We start from the raw sequence: 17,930 nt of genomic DNA, 5'->3' as shown, positions 1-17,930 counted from the left end.
AAATATCATCCACTAGTGCACATTTGACATCTACCATTAACCTTTATAAAAAGATCACACTCAAGTGCACATCCAACATCTGCATTAAACATTAATAAACATTTAATGGCAAATCACAGGTGTCCCCTTGTATTGAATAAAAATTAGTACTTTCTTAATACCGACTGATAATGTGACTAATTTGGTCAGTATTTACTGTCTTACATTCTTGAGAATACTGCCTTTATTTGGTCTGGTTTTCAACATCGGTAACAAACTGCTTAATACGGTATATAACACTTTTTAAATGACCAGGACATTCATACATAGACGGAAACACCGCGTGAGTTAGATGTTCAGTTTAAAGTTTAGTTCTGATCATCATCAATGCTCCTTTTAGCGCTATATGTTGATCTTTCCAACTGCGCCAGCTTATGTATTGAGCTCCCGCCACAGCAGCTCTTGCATACCCCCCGTTCAGGTTAGAGTGATGACATCCATTGTACCACCAGGCTCCCTTCCAATGCACTGCACAGTTTTCATTGGACCGGCTGTCATTATCATCGTCGTATGTAGAAAAGTCCATACCATTGTGGTAAACCAAACTATCACCTACAGGAATATAATTCAATTATTTTAAAACTTATAACACTCTTATGACGAATACGCTTATTCTAAAGGGATATCTATTTTCCTATGAGAGGAAAATAGCAAAAGGTTTATTGAATAGGCCTATATCGAACTTTGCTGATAACAAATTGTTTTAGCAGACTTGGGTGCTCGCTTCAACTGAATTTCATTGTGTAATGGGGTTTGGAGAAAACGAACTGTTTGGCTGGCCTGGGTGATCGCTATAATTATGATTTTCTGTATAAAGAAATTCACTGATAACGAACTGTTTTTCGCTGGTCCTGGGTGTTTTCTATAACTGTGTTTACTGTACAGGTTAACAAGAAATATACATGTGTTTAATTGTGACGCAGTAAAGGAGATTTTGTGACGCAATAAAAGCAATTTATCTTGTGTTTCGCACATTCTATACACCAACACATTCGTTAACTTTGAAGTTTAGGTAGCCAACAAAGTATTTACTCCCATATTATTTCAGTGTAAACAACCATGACGAGCGGTAAACAACAAATTATGTCTAATAGCAGGTACTGCTTGTTGAGTAAATTAGATGAATAAATGAAGTTCCCCGACCTAGCATTCCCATACTTCATATTTACATTTGTACGTCGACATAGAGTGCTTATTCTTCCTTGACATCAGATCCTGCCTTTGGTGTGTCCAGAAGTCCGTATTTATCCATCTTTGCACACCCTTGCCTAGAACACAGACAGGAGTTCCGGTACCCCTTCTTCCATTTTTAAATGTTCAATTCCTTGGGTATTTCGGAGTATATATATAGTAAAATTGCAGAAAATGTCCATGGTATAGGTAATAAGTAGAAAAATATATCCAACGATGATTACACTTAGCGCTTTCGCCGTGTAGTTCAGCTCTTCAGAGTGAAAAAAGTTTTACAAAAACAGTACAATGTACTCTTTTTGTAAAATTTGTTACACTCTGAAGAGCCGAACTACACTGCGAAAGTGCTAAGTGTAATTAATTAAATGTGGATCATGTGTACTTAATCATCGTTGGATATATATATATATATATATATATATATATATATATATATATATAAAGTCAAAAATAAAATCCAATACTCAAACTTTTATCTATAGCGCTTTCGCCCTGCGGGCTCGTCAGTAGATTTTTAAAAATCTATTGACGAGCCCGCAGGGCGAAAGCGCTATAGATAAAAGTTTGAGTATTGGATTTTATTTTTTGACTTTATTCTACCCCGATACCAAGAAAAAATAATTTATTGAATATATATATATATATATATATATATATATATATATATAATAGTTACTTTTCGCAATGATCAGTAAAAGTGTAGGTAAAAAATAAAAATGAAACACGAAGACGTTTAGTAAAGCTTTAGCGCTTTCATTTCAAATCTTCAGAAGCTTTACATTTAGTAACATAGCGACGTTACGTCACAAACAGCGGAACGTTAAACTTAAACAAATCTAGACGTCATTACATACTGGCTGTTGAAACATATTGTTCATTGTGACATCATAGTAAAGCAAAACAAATTTCGACGTCATAAGACACTGAACGTTAAAACATAGTGTTTACAGTGATATCATTATAAAGTAATGCGTGAAAACATTTTCATTTACAAATATGATAACGTTAAACTGAATTATTGAGTTTAGGTTTGAACATATTAATGAAATGTTTTTCCTTTTCACATCTCTGAATGTCACTTCCACCTGTACACTTGTAAAATGGAAATATATTGAATTGTTTTTGTCCACAAACATCTAAATGTTCACTTAATTGAATTTGCCTGTATTCCGGATTGTGGATTTGCTGTTTGTGGACCCGCACGCGAGCTCGAAGAGGGTTGCTTGTTTCTCCAATATAAAATTCTTTGCATACAGGACAAGTAATGACATACAAGACATTTTTGCTATCGCACGACATGTTGGCATTGACTTTAAATATCCGTCCGTTAAAGTTGTATCGTGATCCTTCCGTGATGTATTGACAGGTCCCGCATCGTGGATCCCCACACTTAGTGACGTTGTGAATGTCTTTAAGATATGGAGGGCATAATATTCTTTTCAGATTTTTCAGTAGACGTTTGCTCTTGATGAATTTTATTTTTCTGAATATTTTCTTGGTTGATTGGTCGCTCTCAACTATTAGCTACTAACAACCGGGAAAAAGACAAAAATACAATTCCTTTTGTACATACACATAACCCGCACAATAGAAATATCAACTCAATAGTTAATCAACTAAACAATATACTGAAAGACGACCAATCAACCAAGAAAATATTCAGAAAAATAAAATTCATCAAGAGCAAACGTCAACTGAAAAATCTGAAAAGAATATTATGCCCTCCATATCTTAAAGACAATCACAACATCAAGGAAGGATCACAATACAACTTTAACGGACGGATATTTAAAGTCAATGCCAACATGTCGTGCGATAGCAAAAATGTCTTGTATGTCATTACTTGTCCTGTATGCAAAGAATTTTATATTGGGGAAACAAGCAACCCGCTTCGAGCTCGCGTGCGGGTCCACAAACAGCAAATCCACAATCCGGAATACAGGCAGATTCAATTAAGTGAACATTTAGATGTTTGTGGACAAAAACAATTCAATATATTTCCATTTTACAAGTGTACAGGTGGAAGTGACATTCAGAGATGTGAAAAGGAAAAACATTTCATTAATATGTTCAAACCTAAACTCAATAATTCAGTTTAACGTTATCATATTTGTAAATGAAAATGTTTTCACGCATTACTTTATAATGATATCACTGTAAACACTATGTTTTAACGTTCAGTGTCTTATGACGTCGAAATTTATTTTGCCTTACTATGACGTCACAATGAACAATATGTTTCAACAGCCAGTATGTAATGACGTCTAGATTTGTTTAATTTTAACGTTCCGCTGTTTGTGACGTAACGTCGCTATGTTACTAAATGTAAAGCTTCTGAAGATTTGAAATGAAAGCGCTAAAGCTTTACTAAACGTCTTCGTGTTTCATTTTTATTTTTTACCTATATATATATATATATATATATATATATATATATATATATATATATATATAATGATCAGTGATATCACCCTTTTTAAAAACGGTTTCTAAGCGAGATTTATGTATTCCATTAAAATACATAAATTCTGAAATTATATGTTTTGTCAAAAATACTTCCGAAAACCCCAAGGAATTGAACATTTAAAAATACCGTATAAGTTTTACATGAAGGGGGTACCAGAAGTTCTGTCCACAAGCACCGGTGGCCTAGCAAAGATGGTATTTGTCATATTTGTGATTTAGTATTCTTTATAGTAAATTTGAGACTGATCACTGTTTGTAATATTCACCTTTTCATTTACTGCAACACACTATTTTTTTATTAAAACTATTTTATATTAATTTATTTTTGTCTTCCACGCATGTCATAGATATTACATAACGTTGTTATAATGGCGGTAATATTCACATATAAAAGCTATTCAGTAAGTATTCGATAATACGTATTCTCACCTGCCGTTCCTGAAAACACCGACACATTCAGTCTGTAATTGCTGTTGACATCTTCCACATAAAACGTGGAATAAAGGGCGTAAGCTTTTTCACCTTCAAAATCTTCAAGGTCAACCCGAAGTTCCTGGTCTTTATGCATTGTCAAAGCATTGATTGCGTCACTACCTAGATTTAGACGATTGTAATTAAAATCTTATACACTTACATTTAGATTTTTAAGAAAAGCTATTTGCAGTTGTGTTTAAACTTAAAACGTTGTGTTAATTAGCTGTTTATTTTTCACGTCCCTCTCGAGAACGTTGGGATGATATTGAATACTTCTTTAAAGATAGGCAGGGTATTAGCATATATACTAGTTCTCGATGCATTTTATAAAATTGTAGATTTGTAGAATAGTTGGCCCGCAATACAAATATTATTATATTCTAACTATATGACACTTCTTATTAAGGAAGGGACAAGTTACCACCTCTCACAATCAGTGAAGATTTTAATTCATTTAAATTGTTGAATTAATATAGCTAATGAAATCTTATTCGTTTGAAGGACTTCGGGTTCTGGGCAGGTGATTTGTTTTCGCGTAAGGGTTATTCTAGCAAAAACAATCCTAATTTTATTGCTATAACACAGCGTAGAATTTGGCCCTTTGATGTATGAGGATGAACACTTCTTATTCTACAGAACCTGCTTGTGACACTAAGGTGCTCGAGAGAGATTTCTGGTGACATATTCATGCACGAGACATACTGTTCGTGACATCATCATGCACGAGACAGATTACTGGTGACATCATCATGCACGAGACAGACTGCTGGTGATATAATCATGCACGAGACAGACTGTTGGTGACATCACCACACACGAGAAAGACTGCTGGTAACATCACCATGCACGAGACTGCTGGTGACATCACCATGCGCGAGACAGACAGCTGGTGACATTACCGTGCACCATACTCGGGAGAATGTATTTGATACATTATACAGGAGTTGTGAAAATTGACGAATCATTATATAGACTTGTGAAAATTGATTTAGTAAGTTTGACAGGCAATGAACCTGTGAAAACTGATTTGAGGAGTCGCCCAGTTTCTCACCTATCCAGTAGTTTGAGGATTCACCCAGTATCTCACCTATCCAGTAGTTTGAGGATTGAACCAGTATCTCAACTATCTAGTAGTTTGAGGAGAGATCACCCAGTGTCTCACATATCCAGTAGTTTGATGGGTCCCCCAGTTTCTCGTCTATCCAGAAGTTTGAGGATACACCCAGTAACTCATCTATCCATTATTTTGAGGGGTCACCCAGAAACCCACATATCCAGTAGTTTGAGGGGCCACCCGGTATATTACCTATCCAGAAGTTTGAGGAGGGGTCACTTAGTATCTCACCTATCCAGTAGTTTGAGGAGGGGTCACCAAATCCCGCTCTGTACTCATTCCAAGGCCGATAGAAATTGATGGATGAATTTTGCCTCCGCTGAATGACCTACAAGAATATGCAATGGGTAAAGTTCAATTCTAAAAGTCGAATCCTCAATCATTACGGATAGCTGGGGGAAAAGTTAGTACCAATATTATGTTGGAGTTGAATGGTTTGCTTTCTTCCCTTGTATATGTTGTTTTACATCCTTTTCAGGAATATTTTTTCATTTTACCTCTTGCGTCATTCAACCATAAACATCCGGTGGTGTTTTTGTAGTTGTGCAACCTGTCCGTTTTTGTCCGGTTACACATTACTGTTTATGTTTAAAGAATTTTGACGTCTGTACTGAAAGGTAAAAATACTGAAAAGTGATAAATCTCATAACTCCTATAGGGAATACAAAGTCTAGACTTGAGCAAAGGCGGACCCCGTGATATACAAGAGGTTGAATCAGGTGTCTAAGAGGAATGAACACCCCCTGTCGACCTGTCACATCCGCTGTGAGCCCTGAAATGAAGTAATCCGTAGTCAGAATCAATGTGCCCAGAACGGCCTATCAATCGGTATGAAACACATCATGCAGACACACAAGCAAACATTGCATCAAACTAGTTTCATGCTGCACTTTCAATGTAAATATTGTAGAGATTATATCAAATGACAATTGAAGAAATACTAGGAAATGGTCTGGTGATTTATTATTGAAATTTCATACTAATTAAACCGATATTGTGATTTAAGTAAGACGACTCATATTGATATTTCATAACTGTGTATTCATGCTTGTGTCTGAAAAAATATCTACATACTCTATAGATACTTAAATGTTTTAACTGGGCACAGGGTTCAGAAATGCTGATAGTCATGAATAGGCATCTTTTCCAGTCTACATTAAGTGAGAATGTTTCCCAGAAAGGTCAGTGGTCTCTTCCCAGGTACATATTGTATCTATCTGGGTTCTCTCTTCCACCAATAAAAAACTGGGCGCCACTAGATGACTGAAAAATCGTTCAGTGTGACGGAAAACAACAATCAATCCAGTCTACATAAATCGATTGATTCTTGAGGTTCGTAATAATCAGGTGGATTCGCCGACAAATGTTATTCAATTTTAATGGGGGATTTTAAAACGTTCAGTCATATGAGTGACAGCTCCCGCAATAACAGAATATTGAATTAGATGATGCTTTGTCATCGCTGTGTATTGTTCATTATCATCGTCAGCACAATCAAAGGATACATTACATAGCAAAAATGCTGGTAATTATCTTTTCAATGTGATCATCAATAAAATCACTATATACATTGTACATGTCTGTATTAAATTATGTATTTTCGATTTCTGTGTTTCTAATATTGTTTGACTTTTTTCGATGGTTTTAGATGGTTTGTGTACAGCAACAGTAAGCAATTTATACAAAAGTAGAATTAATTCAAATACCTTCAATTTGCTAGACTTGGAAGTTGGCTCCGGAACTTTGGAACACAACTGTGCAGGATGTTACAAATAAGTATTTACTGGTTCAATATTGATCCCATTGTCGCAAACATATTACTCGTCTATTACTGAACCCTATCCAGTTGAAAAAAATGTGTAAATTCCATTTTGAAAGGGTTTTACAGGGATTACATATTGTGGCGGAAAGGATTGATTAATCAAAAAGTTCTAAATCTATGTGATATTACAGTTTCTGTTTCAATCTTCTGTTTTTATACTCCTATACGTGTATTTCAGTTTTATAATTTATGATACAAGTAGCTGAGACTTGGAACTAGTTCAAATGTTGTAATTTATTAATTTTGTTGATATATTTTCGCAAACCTAACACCGATTCTCAAAAAATCAATTTGCTCGAAATATTCTATAAAATTCAGTATTTTCGCCAATAATTTAACAATTTGGTCTCCAACCACCACTTATATTTTAGTTCCATTTTAAATTTTAAGACAAGGCTTTGAAAAGTATGTGATATTTTAGAAATTGACAATAATCTTAATATGTTCTTTTAAACTTTAAAATTTGATTTCATATTTTTTTCATATTTCAAGTGCAAAAGATTATCATTTATTTGCATTACTAGTATTAAACTTTTAAGTCTGTAGTGTTAGAAGATATGATTATGTATCTATTTGATGTAATGATTGATTTGTGTTGCTTATGTTGCATTGCCCCCAACAGATCGATCAAGATTAATTGAATAAAATGTAAATCCAAAAAGGTCATGTTTAGGACACTGTAGCCCAATAACAAGCATTGCGACCCCAGTTTTTGTTTTTAATATCCTAATTCTCATTCAATGTAGAAATAAAAAATACACTTCCCAAAAAAATTGTCATCACTCCAAATCTCAGATGCAAAGCTCTTTAATCCATTTGATTTGAGCATATTTTGTTGCATAAATATTCAAAAGGATTGGTTATAATTCTTAACAACTTAGAAAACCTATCCTGGGTTAGCTTTGTTTAATGTCCCCTCAAAAATTGAAGGAGTACGCAGCTAGGTTAAGGGCTTCCATAGTCAAATGCACAATAATCATGGGGTGACATTGCACCTCAAATTCACAGGTATCATTAAACTTGTTACGGTTAAACACCGAAACGATACTACCCATATGTTGACTGTGACTGAGCTACCGTAAATTCCCCTAATGGTAATTTCCTGTGACGTCACTTAGATATCACGTAACACTTTATTTTTGGAAAACAGCAAGAGGTCCTGATTGTGAACAAAACTTCAGGTTCTTGCGGGTAACCACCTGAATTTTTATTGATATACTCCGAAAAAAAAAAACAACATGAAAAGTGTTGGGAGCAAATGCTTACTCAAACTAACCATGCTGTAATTTAACAACATATCAACAGTCATCAGCGAACTACCGGGGTTGTTCACATTCTTATATATATTATACCGTTAGTATACAAGACAGAAATTGCTCCCCGCACTTTTCAAACGCATAAATATATCTGGATTATATAGCAGAAAAATTCATATTGTTTTTAATAGCAGATGAACCTGAACTTTGCTGCAGTTTCTGTAGTATGAGATAATTTATATACATGAGGGGATTTGAAAACACATCAGTCATTCAGATTAGGGGCGATTTCAAGGTCACAATATATTATGAATATTATCTCCGTGCATACTATATATTAAAAATGGAGAATGATATGATATCATAAAGGAATAATATATATCATATATATATATTCATTTGACAAGATATATTTTCACGTTTACTTGATAAAAGTAGTAAATAACGACAAGATATTATGACACTTTCCCTGCGACACAACTATCAGAACCAAACTTCCCATCGAGGCCTCATTACGTCACCTACGAATAGACCTCTCCTATGTGACGCAGTACAATATACAGATTTGTATATTGTGAGTCCGCGATTATCACGCAGGCAAATATCACTAATGAAGTAGTTCGTAGTTAAAAGTTTGAAGATATTGACATTAAGAGCATTAATATAAAAGTATGGATTTTATTTTAAATATAAAATTATCAAAACATCATTATAAAGTAGGGAGACAGTTCAGATTATTGTGTAAATTAATGAACTTAATTTTCTTGTTTTGAAAGTTGTTTACGTTTGACGTTATGTTTTTTCGTCATTCTACAGTGACGTCACAGTATACGCGGCCTAAGAAATCGCTATCCCATAATGCCTAAGTGGAAGAGTTTGGTTTGTGAGCAAACGAACTCTGGTGGAAGTTTGCTATCAGAACATGTACGCTGTGACGTAACTCTTTCATTGTGACGTCATATGATGTGAAGTGCACAGAGGTACATTTATAACAGCACTGTGATTTTTTTCGGATAGCCTTAACTGAGTTGCGTACAAAATTTAGACGCTGACGGCCTTTGAGCAGGTGCTGGGATCTTTATCGTGCCACAACTAATGTATCATCTGAAGAACCACCCTAATTAGTCGCCTCTTACGAGAAGCAAGGAGTACTGAGAACTTAGTCTAAACCGGATCCCGATGGATCCTCTATCGTTGGTTTGTATAACGATTTAATTTACAAATACAACATTTCTAGCGGTAAGTTAAACAATATACAACCGAAGATGGAGTTCGCGAAATACTGATTTTTAACGAGACTATTGAAACCTCTATAACATCTCTCTATATCTTTATATTGATATGTATTTCAAACTCTTTATTTACCTCTTTATCTCTCTATGTTGAAATTTATTTGAATCTTTTCATTTTTTACCTCTTTCTTTCCATGCAAGGTGAAGATAACGAACAGTGATCAATCTCATAACTCCTACAAGCAATACAAAATAGATAGTTGGGCAAACACGGACCCCTGGACACACCAGAGGTGGGATCAGGTGCCTAGGAGGAGTAAGCATCCCCTGTAGACCGGTCACACCATATCAAACTCTATTTCAATCTCTCTGCCTGAGTGTTATCAATTATAAATATAAACTTAATATCCACTGTTCTCTTCCTTTCTCATACCCTTTTTCCCGTTTTTGATATTTTCTTTCTGTTTAATTCAATCTCGTTACCCTTCTCTCTCTCTCTCTCTCTCTCTCTCTCTCTCTCTCTCTCTGTGTGTGTGTGTGTGTGTGATTTCAGCATTATATATCAATATTGACTCACCGTCCATCCTCCCTGGTCAGTACTCATGTCACAGAAAACATATTTCTTCTCAACACCAGCAATTATAGAATATACACCATCTTTCCCTCTTCTATCAGGGTACCGTCTCAGAATATCCATGCAGCTTCTAGGTTCTTCTATATACAATGCAATAAAAATGTATACAGCGATTTTCTCAGTGCATACAAACTATCGAAAGTCATTTTTGTGGCAGGCGTCAATTCGTTTGCATATATATATTTCTATATTTCTGTAGCAGCAATTCCTTATCACCTTCATATGGCATTTCTGCTTCTCAACTGATTCGATAAGCAAGAGCAATCTATGTGAATGGCAAATTTCTAAATCAAGACAGGCTACTATCAGATAACTTTATGTTGCAGAAACCTCCATAGTCTCGTTTAAAATCAGCATTTTTACAAACCTACAAAAACTTAATAGATATAAAGATACAACTTTCAAATACAATCTCTCTCTCTCTCTCTCTCTCTCTCTCTCTCTCTCTCTCTCTCTCTCTGTGGATATATCCGACTAAATATCAAACTTTATTTTATATTGCCGACTGAGTTGCTTGGCTTTGTATTATGTAATATTTGTGGTGTATAATCATTATTTCAGTGAACACATATCTGCATAATTTACCTATGGCGATACAAATTTGTTGATTGGAGGTTGTACGCACACATTTGGAGTATTGGTTACACTGTAGACTCCCACATCTCTTGTCTCTGTAATCAAGCTGTAAACACAATTATTTGTCTGTTCATTTCATTTATATATACAAGCTGTAAACAACAGGATAATTAGTTTGTCCATAGCATTGCAGTAAAGCTGTAAATCATATCGTCGATATGTCCATTATATTGTTGTAGTAAAGCTGTAAATAATATGATTGATAAGTCCATTTCATTATTGTAGTGAGGCTGTAAATAATATGATTGATAAGTCCATTACATTAATGTAGTGAGGCTGTAAATAATATGATTATGTACATTACATTATTGAAATGAGCTGTAAATAATAATATTAATATGTTCACATTATTTTATGTTATTGTAGTGCAGCTGCTAATGTCAATTACATTATTATAGTGAAACTGTAAATATTATTAATATGCCAATTACATTATCATAGGAAAATGTAAATAATACAATTAAAATGTTCATTACTTTATTATGTTTATTGTTGTGAAGCTGTAAATAATACTATTGATATGTTCATTACTTTATTATAACATCATCTTACTGGGTTCCGTTTGTCAAGGTTGAATATAGAAGAAACTTGTTTTCTTATCAAAGTAGATATGTAACATTACAACACTTGGTATTTTTTCGATAAATAATCTATGTTAAGATTTTAAAGTCATTATGTAATACTCACAACACATGGAATCTCTCGGTAGATAAAGTCGTTATCATTGACCAAACTCAAGTTTGCATTTCTTTTTTGACTGTTCAGTTCGCACATCAACACATTACGATTAAAGTTGATGGACAGACAAATAGCATAAGCTTCACATTCTCTGAAACACATGAGGAGCCCGATGTCGTTTAACACCTTGAACGGGGAGACGGGTACTTTCTTTCCAATCTCCAGATCCTCGCCCAGTTTGATGCATACATCATCCATCATGACATGTCGAGAAAGCAGTAAGATGATCAACGCAAGATGGGAACGTGAGCATTTAACTGACATGACGATGTGCGAAAACCAAATGAAGAGAGAAATTAGTACTGAACTAAATTAAAAATGTTGTCTTGTTCTGTTTGTAATGCAGTGTGTAGCAAATAACGAACCAATATCTCATTGATTTTCGTTAATAGATTGTGTTATTGTCAGTAAAATCACCATTTAAATTCTGAAATATCCTTTTTGAAGCGTTGGACCACGTGGCAGGAGCAGCTTTGTTCCATTGTCAATTCTTTAATATGTCCACAGTCGAACAGTTGCTGTCAGTTTCCGTGAAATTCAAACTTCTTCAGAATGAATTATTGAGTAACCCTTGGTTCTGCATATGGACATGTTCAATTCATCTTGTGTTAATCCGGACTCAGGCGTTACATTTATTCATGAGGACAGCCGAGGTACATGCTCTAACAAGAATAAAGACAACGAACAATGATCATTCTCAATACAAAATCAAATGTAAGGCAAACAAGGATGCCTGGACACATCAGAAGTGAGACCAGGTGCACAAAAGGAATAATCATCACCTTTTGAAATACGATTTAATATTGTTGGTGTATTTTAAAAGTCAATGCAAATGAATGAATTATAGTTTTATATCAGTGAAATGTGCAACAGCAATAACCCCAGGGCCGTAAATTAACCTTCAATTTGGAGGAGGCAGGAAATTAGGCGGGGGTCTGGGGGCACATTTTGTGCACACTGAACACGTTTCGTGCAAAATCCTTGATTCTAGGGCCTTCTAAGATGTTACTTGACTAACTCATTCTAAAAGAAAGATTTGGAATGCTTTTTAAGGGAGGTATCATGTTCTTAGTTATTGGAAACAACATAAATTCTAATGAACTTTAAATATTAATTTTTTTGGCTCAAAAGTTGGAGGAGGCAGCTGCCTCCTCCGCCTCCATGTAATTTACGGCCCTGTAACCCCAATCACCTTTAAATGATTCATGCTGAATTGCACGAGCGAAACATTACAATACATTATACTTTCAAATAATTATACTTGCAAAGAGAAATCATCTTAGTGATTTCGCAATTTCTATGGTTGATAACAATTCAGTTTTCATGTACAACATGTCAATACGTTGTATGCTGTATGGCGTGCTTCATATCAATTGTTAGGTCGATCTTTGGACTTTTGCGAGAACGGCTGACTTTCACAGTCAACGGCTGACTTAGATATTTAAACCTAGGTATTGTATGGAAGCACGATATCGTTAAATATATTAAATGTCGAATTGAAATTCTGCCTCGCTTTTGAACTAGCTTTGTTAGTGATTTCTCTTGAGCACACAAGTTAAGTAAAGATGAGCGTTTTCAAACCACTGCACGTTTCAAAATGGTTACAGTGTAGTGACTCTGGTGTTTGGCTGTCCAGAGACTTGCTTCAGGTAGAGTGTGTTTGGAACATTGTGCCCGTGCACGCACGTGGTTTCGTCCTGGGACGATGGCGGTTGTCGTCGTGAACGGCAGATGATTTTGCTGAATAGGTGCCAAAAATCAGAGAAGACCCTAACTAAGCTTCGGGATGACGCTTCTCTGAGCGGGGGATGTGTAGCAGACAGTATGTAGGGGATTTTTACTGCATCGCTAGTGAGCTAGCTTTTCTAGTGACATGGTAGAGTCTCTCTGTAAGCAGCGGCGTGCGTATTCAGATCGCTGCACGTTACAATACTATTACAGTAGGCCTGTTAAAGAAGTTGTCAAAATATAAAAACACAAGGCTATTGATTCATTTCATTTATGCTTGCATACCTGGGTATAAAATTTTATCTTGCACATATACCTTGGTTCATTGCTTAAACTTGACAAAAAAAAATCATTGCATCATGATAAATCGAAGTTTATTATGCAGGAGTTTTGCATTTTATTTTATCATAAAAATGTATGAAGTTGTTATACAGCTTTATTCAATCAAACACAAACAAGTACAACACCGAACATGATGAACGTACCTACAATTGGGAATTACGTGTGCATCTGCACTAATGCAGATCTGTAGCCCTCTGGGGGAAATATTTGGACATACCAGAGAGCTACAAATCCACCCCTTATAAGAACCTTCGATTTACGGCGCAGGTCGCTGTGTTCTTGCATCATAATATAAAAAAATTCCTGCCATATTTTCCCAATATATTTCTGTCCAAACATTTATTACAGCCGCATGTGAACCGAAAACTCATATTTCGTTTGTAGAAATAGCCATGTTAGGTAGTAGTGAATTCGAACCCCGTTGATTTTTATATCTATTCATTCTATCCAATATGAAGTACGTAAATATTGAAAAGTAATATTAGTACGTTATGAAAGCCATAAGTCTTGTCCCAGTCTCCGATTAATCTTTTCATTACTGACATATAAAAACAGAGCTTGGCGGGGATAGAACTGGAATTATTTCATCTAAAATATTTAACAAACAAGAGGCCCACAGCATAGCATTGAAGAAGATATATGCTATTTAAATGGTTTACACATAAACACTAAATACTAGTACCCAGTTTGGCCCCGTCCTGGAGTCAGAACCTCCACCCCGGATATCATGAAATTTACAATTTCGGTAGAGGCCTTCCAGCTCTACATGACCAGATCTATGTTTTCAGTTTTTCTTACAGATGTAAGGAAGGTGTTTTTAACATTGGTCAATGTTTGCTCCATCCTTAGGCTATAGGTCCAGTGGGTGCAGAAGTCCTGAAATTTATACTTTATACCCCCTTGTCCCGTAGATGCTTCATACCAAATTTGAAAATGAAATAAAATAAATGGCAGTTATCAGGAAGAAGTTAAAAATGGACAACAGTTCACGCACGGTGCACGACGACGGATATTGATCAATTGCATTGAGTCATGTGACCTAAAAATATTTATGGGGATATTAGGTCACATAGATTTTACTGTTTTAGAAAGTGTATGAGTATGGACACGAACTGGAACAACTCTATAATGTTGGGACAACTTGACCATTTCACTGATTTTGACTGCGGATAACTCCGTTTACCTGATCAGGATATAGGGCTCACGGCGGGTGTGACCGGTCAACAGGGGATGCTTACTCCTCCTAGGCACCTGATCCCACCTCTGGTGTGTCCAGGGGTCCGTGTTTGCCCAACTATTTTGTATTGCTTGTAGGAGTTATGAGATTGATCACTGTTCGTTATCTTCACCTTGCATACAGATAACAAAAAGTATTACAATACAACACCAAAGTTACTCCTTAAACGTTTTGAATTCAATAACGCTAATCAATCTGTACCTTTATGTATAATATATCTGTCTTCAACTGCATATTGGTCACTCTGTTGGTCAATAATATTGTACTCACTTCCAACAGAATTGTGAGTTTTGTACACAATGCGTTATTAGATTCACTTTTCTTGAACGTCAAAATCATGGGTCCTCTTTTTTAATCTTTGATATTTCTAGGATGCGTTTAAGTCTTTAATACAATCCGATGGGGGATTCTTAGAATAAGTAAGTGAGGCATGTCATTGAGAAATTGTTCGACATCAAGTGGGTCATCACCATCCAACCATCTGTAGAATCGTCAGAGAGTACCAGTTAAATTTGCAATGACGGCAAAGATCTTGCAAGATCTGGAAAACCTCGTAAAACATCTGTTCGGGAGGACAATGCACTCAGAATGATATTTAGATGAAATTTTCTTACAATTAGCTGAGTTTGAAAGGGGAATGGTTGCATGTTGGTTACTTTCGAACGTGAACTGAAGTCATTTGGCTATCGTGTAAGAAAACCAATAAGGAGACATTTGCTTCCGTCTAACCATAAAGCAGCATGTATTGTCAAGCTTGTCAATGTTAGAACCTAGCCTCTTGGAGAAAAATCCACTAACTCGGACGAGGATACATATCACAGATGGGTGGATACATGTATGGGGGCAACCTAGAACTGCAAAGATAGGCAGTTGCGATACTACCATGATATGTTGGAAGTCTAGATTTGAACCCTCACTATCACATTTGAGACATCATTAGTTGTCGAGATCGCTAAAGGACACCGCCGATTAAAACATTAAATTAAAAAATCTGGCACCGCATCAGGAGTGGCAATCTCTACCACAACATCAAGTTCAACGTTTGATCAGAGGCTCAAAAAGACGTTTCGATTCCGTTATTCGTGTAAACCCTGTTTAGTTTGAAGTTTACATGTTAATATCATCTACGTCACTTTTGTTCACAATATACATTTGAATCAGTAGATAGACGTACATAGGTATTTACTATAAACCTCCTGAAAATCTCACCTCTTCTTATCCTTGAAAATGAATGACAATGAAAACATTTACTTATGTTTGTACGTTTTTAGAAATAAAGTACGATTCTATTAGACTGCTGTAAGCCCCATCCCCATATCAAGTAAACGAAGCAATCCGTAACACAATTAACATCCGTGTGTAAGGAACGGTCTAACAATTGGTATGAGACAGCATTTGACCTAATTGTCAAACCACACTGTAGGTGTATCGTGTGATCCGGCTTCTCTGTATAATTAACTAATACTAATTATAGTCTTTATTAAAACGTATAGTTAGTGCTGTACAGTTGTCACTGTGCTGTTTAATTGTACAGTAATGAGTACAGAATTGACTTTTACCTATAATTTTTATTTGTTGTTTTAAGTCCTATTTGAATCTTTTCCACTCATAATTATAGAGACGTCATCAGGTGCAAATGAGATGACGCTAATAGTGGCCCCTGTGCTTAGGATACTTTACAATGACATCGCTTACCATGTCATGGTCTTTCGTTTCCAAGGTTTTGTTCAAAAGATTATCGACTTTTACTTCTCATGTCGGGCGCTTAGCGAAGGAACAATCCCTATTCACATGGAAGTTAAACGTTTGAAACTGATGTCGGGATCGAGAATCGGTAACATCGATGTCGGGATCAAAATTCGGTTTGGTATCGCTGTTGGGATAAATAATCAAAACCTGCATCTTTCAGGTAGCAGGTGACAGTTTCGCACTATAGGCCCGGTCAAGTTTCTAAAAAAAAAAAAAAAATGGAGATACCCCATATTTGAAGTGATATTACATGTGTAAAAATGTGTGGAAAAATTTTAGGATACATTTCAAGTGTAGCTGGCTGCTTAGTGAAAAAAATGATATGCAACATGTAGGTGTCACCATGATGCCTAGTATATAGATGGGTGCAAATGCGAAACTAAGACACGTGGTCAGCAGCTGAAGACTTAAACCTAGAGGGTCCAGGAAAAGGTAGGTAGCTCAGAGGGAAGGTGGATGGCCCCATATAACAGATAGATTTTTAAGAAGGTCAGACAGAGTTCTTGGTTGTGCACAGCGTCTATATCCCCTCGCTTGGTACTGTGATGGTGTGGGGGTGGTGCGGATTTAGCCCAAATGACAGAAAATCAGAGCAAGAAGGGGGCGCCTGCTCAGAGCATGTTTTGTGCAGCAACACCTGCATGTATGGATGACATTTTATTTAGGGTCCTAATTTAATAACTACACTAATATGAAATACAAATATTGAGAAAACAGGGTAGTATTATTTTTCATTAACCTGTCATAAGGTGACTTAGATGTATAACCCCTTCCCACATGTTGAAAAACCAAAGAAACTGTCCTCTGCCACCTCAGTTGCAAAGCAAGTGCTCGTAGCAGTTGCCGCGAATGGTTAAGATAAATTGAATTTTGATGCACATATTAAAATTTACGCAAGTTGTCACCGTTGACTCCGTGGCTAACATTAATATATTAACATTTAATCAATATATTCATTCAAATCAGTTGAATTCTACTCAAACCCTTTGCCGGTTTTAATTCAGTCAGATCATAGTCGGTATATCATTCTTATTGTTAACAGAAGTATTATCAAAATGGACAGGACAATTGCTGCTGTAGTTGATAAAAACAGGAATAGTATTTGAATTATGAAATTGCAAAGAATATAATAATTGTCAGAATTATATTTCATGTAATACTACGTTGTGGTTTGATCAAATAACGCGATAAGATAAAAGGTTTGAGGCCTTGCACATGCCTGTATATAACATTACTGTAATACATTTCTTACCGAAGATGATTACCTGCAAA

The 17,930-nt window shown here is 35.6% G+C and overlaps 1 protein-coding gene across 1 annotated transcript; it reads right to left on the bottom strand.

Moving 5' to 3' along the window:
• Nucleotides 1-297: 297 nt before the first annotated feature.
• LOC125663187 (fibrinogen C domain-containing protein 1-like) lies at nt 298-11,800 on the bottom strand. The gene is made up of 5 exons (XM_056147599.1): nt 11,650-11,800; nt 10,172-10,308; nt 5,516-5,612; nt 4,126-4,290; nt 298-591 (listed from the first exon to the last, which is right to left on the bottom strand). The coding sequence occupies exons 1-5, from the start codon at nt 11,798-11,800 to the stop codon at nt 341-343; spliced, it is 801 nt and encodes a 266-aa protein (XP_056003574.1). The 3' UTR covers nt 298-340.
• Between the last annotated feature and the right edge of the window lie 6,130 nt (nt 11,801-17,930).

This window comes from Ostrea edulis, chromosome 8, assembly GCF_947568905.1.
Source record: "Ostrea edulis chromosome 8, xbOstEdul1.1, whole genome shotgun sequence".
In the NCBI taxonomy this organism is placed as follows: Eukaryota; Metazoa; Mollusca; class Bivalvia; order Ostreida; family Ostreidae; genus Ostrea; species Ostrea edulis.
The sequence above is the reverse complement of the archived record's forward strand: the minus strand, read 5'-3'. Positions and strand labels throughout refer to the sequence as shown.

Bases quoted from the DNA above. Each gene is read 5' to 3' on its own strand.
- LOC125663187 (XM_056147599.1), bottom strand. From the start codon at position 11,800: ATGGATGATGTATGCATCAAACTGGGCGAGGATCTGGAGATTGGAAAG. The intron at 5,613-10,171 runs GTGAGTCAATAT...ATATTCTTGTAG, and splicing joins CTGACCAGGGAGGATGGACG to GTCATTCAGCGGAGGCAAAA. The intron at 592-4,125 runs GTGAGAATACGT...ATATTCCTGTAG, and splicing joins GGTGTTTTCAGGAACGGCAG to GTGATAGTTTGGTTTACCAC.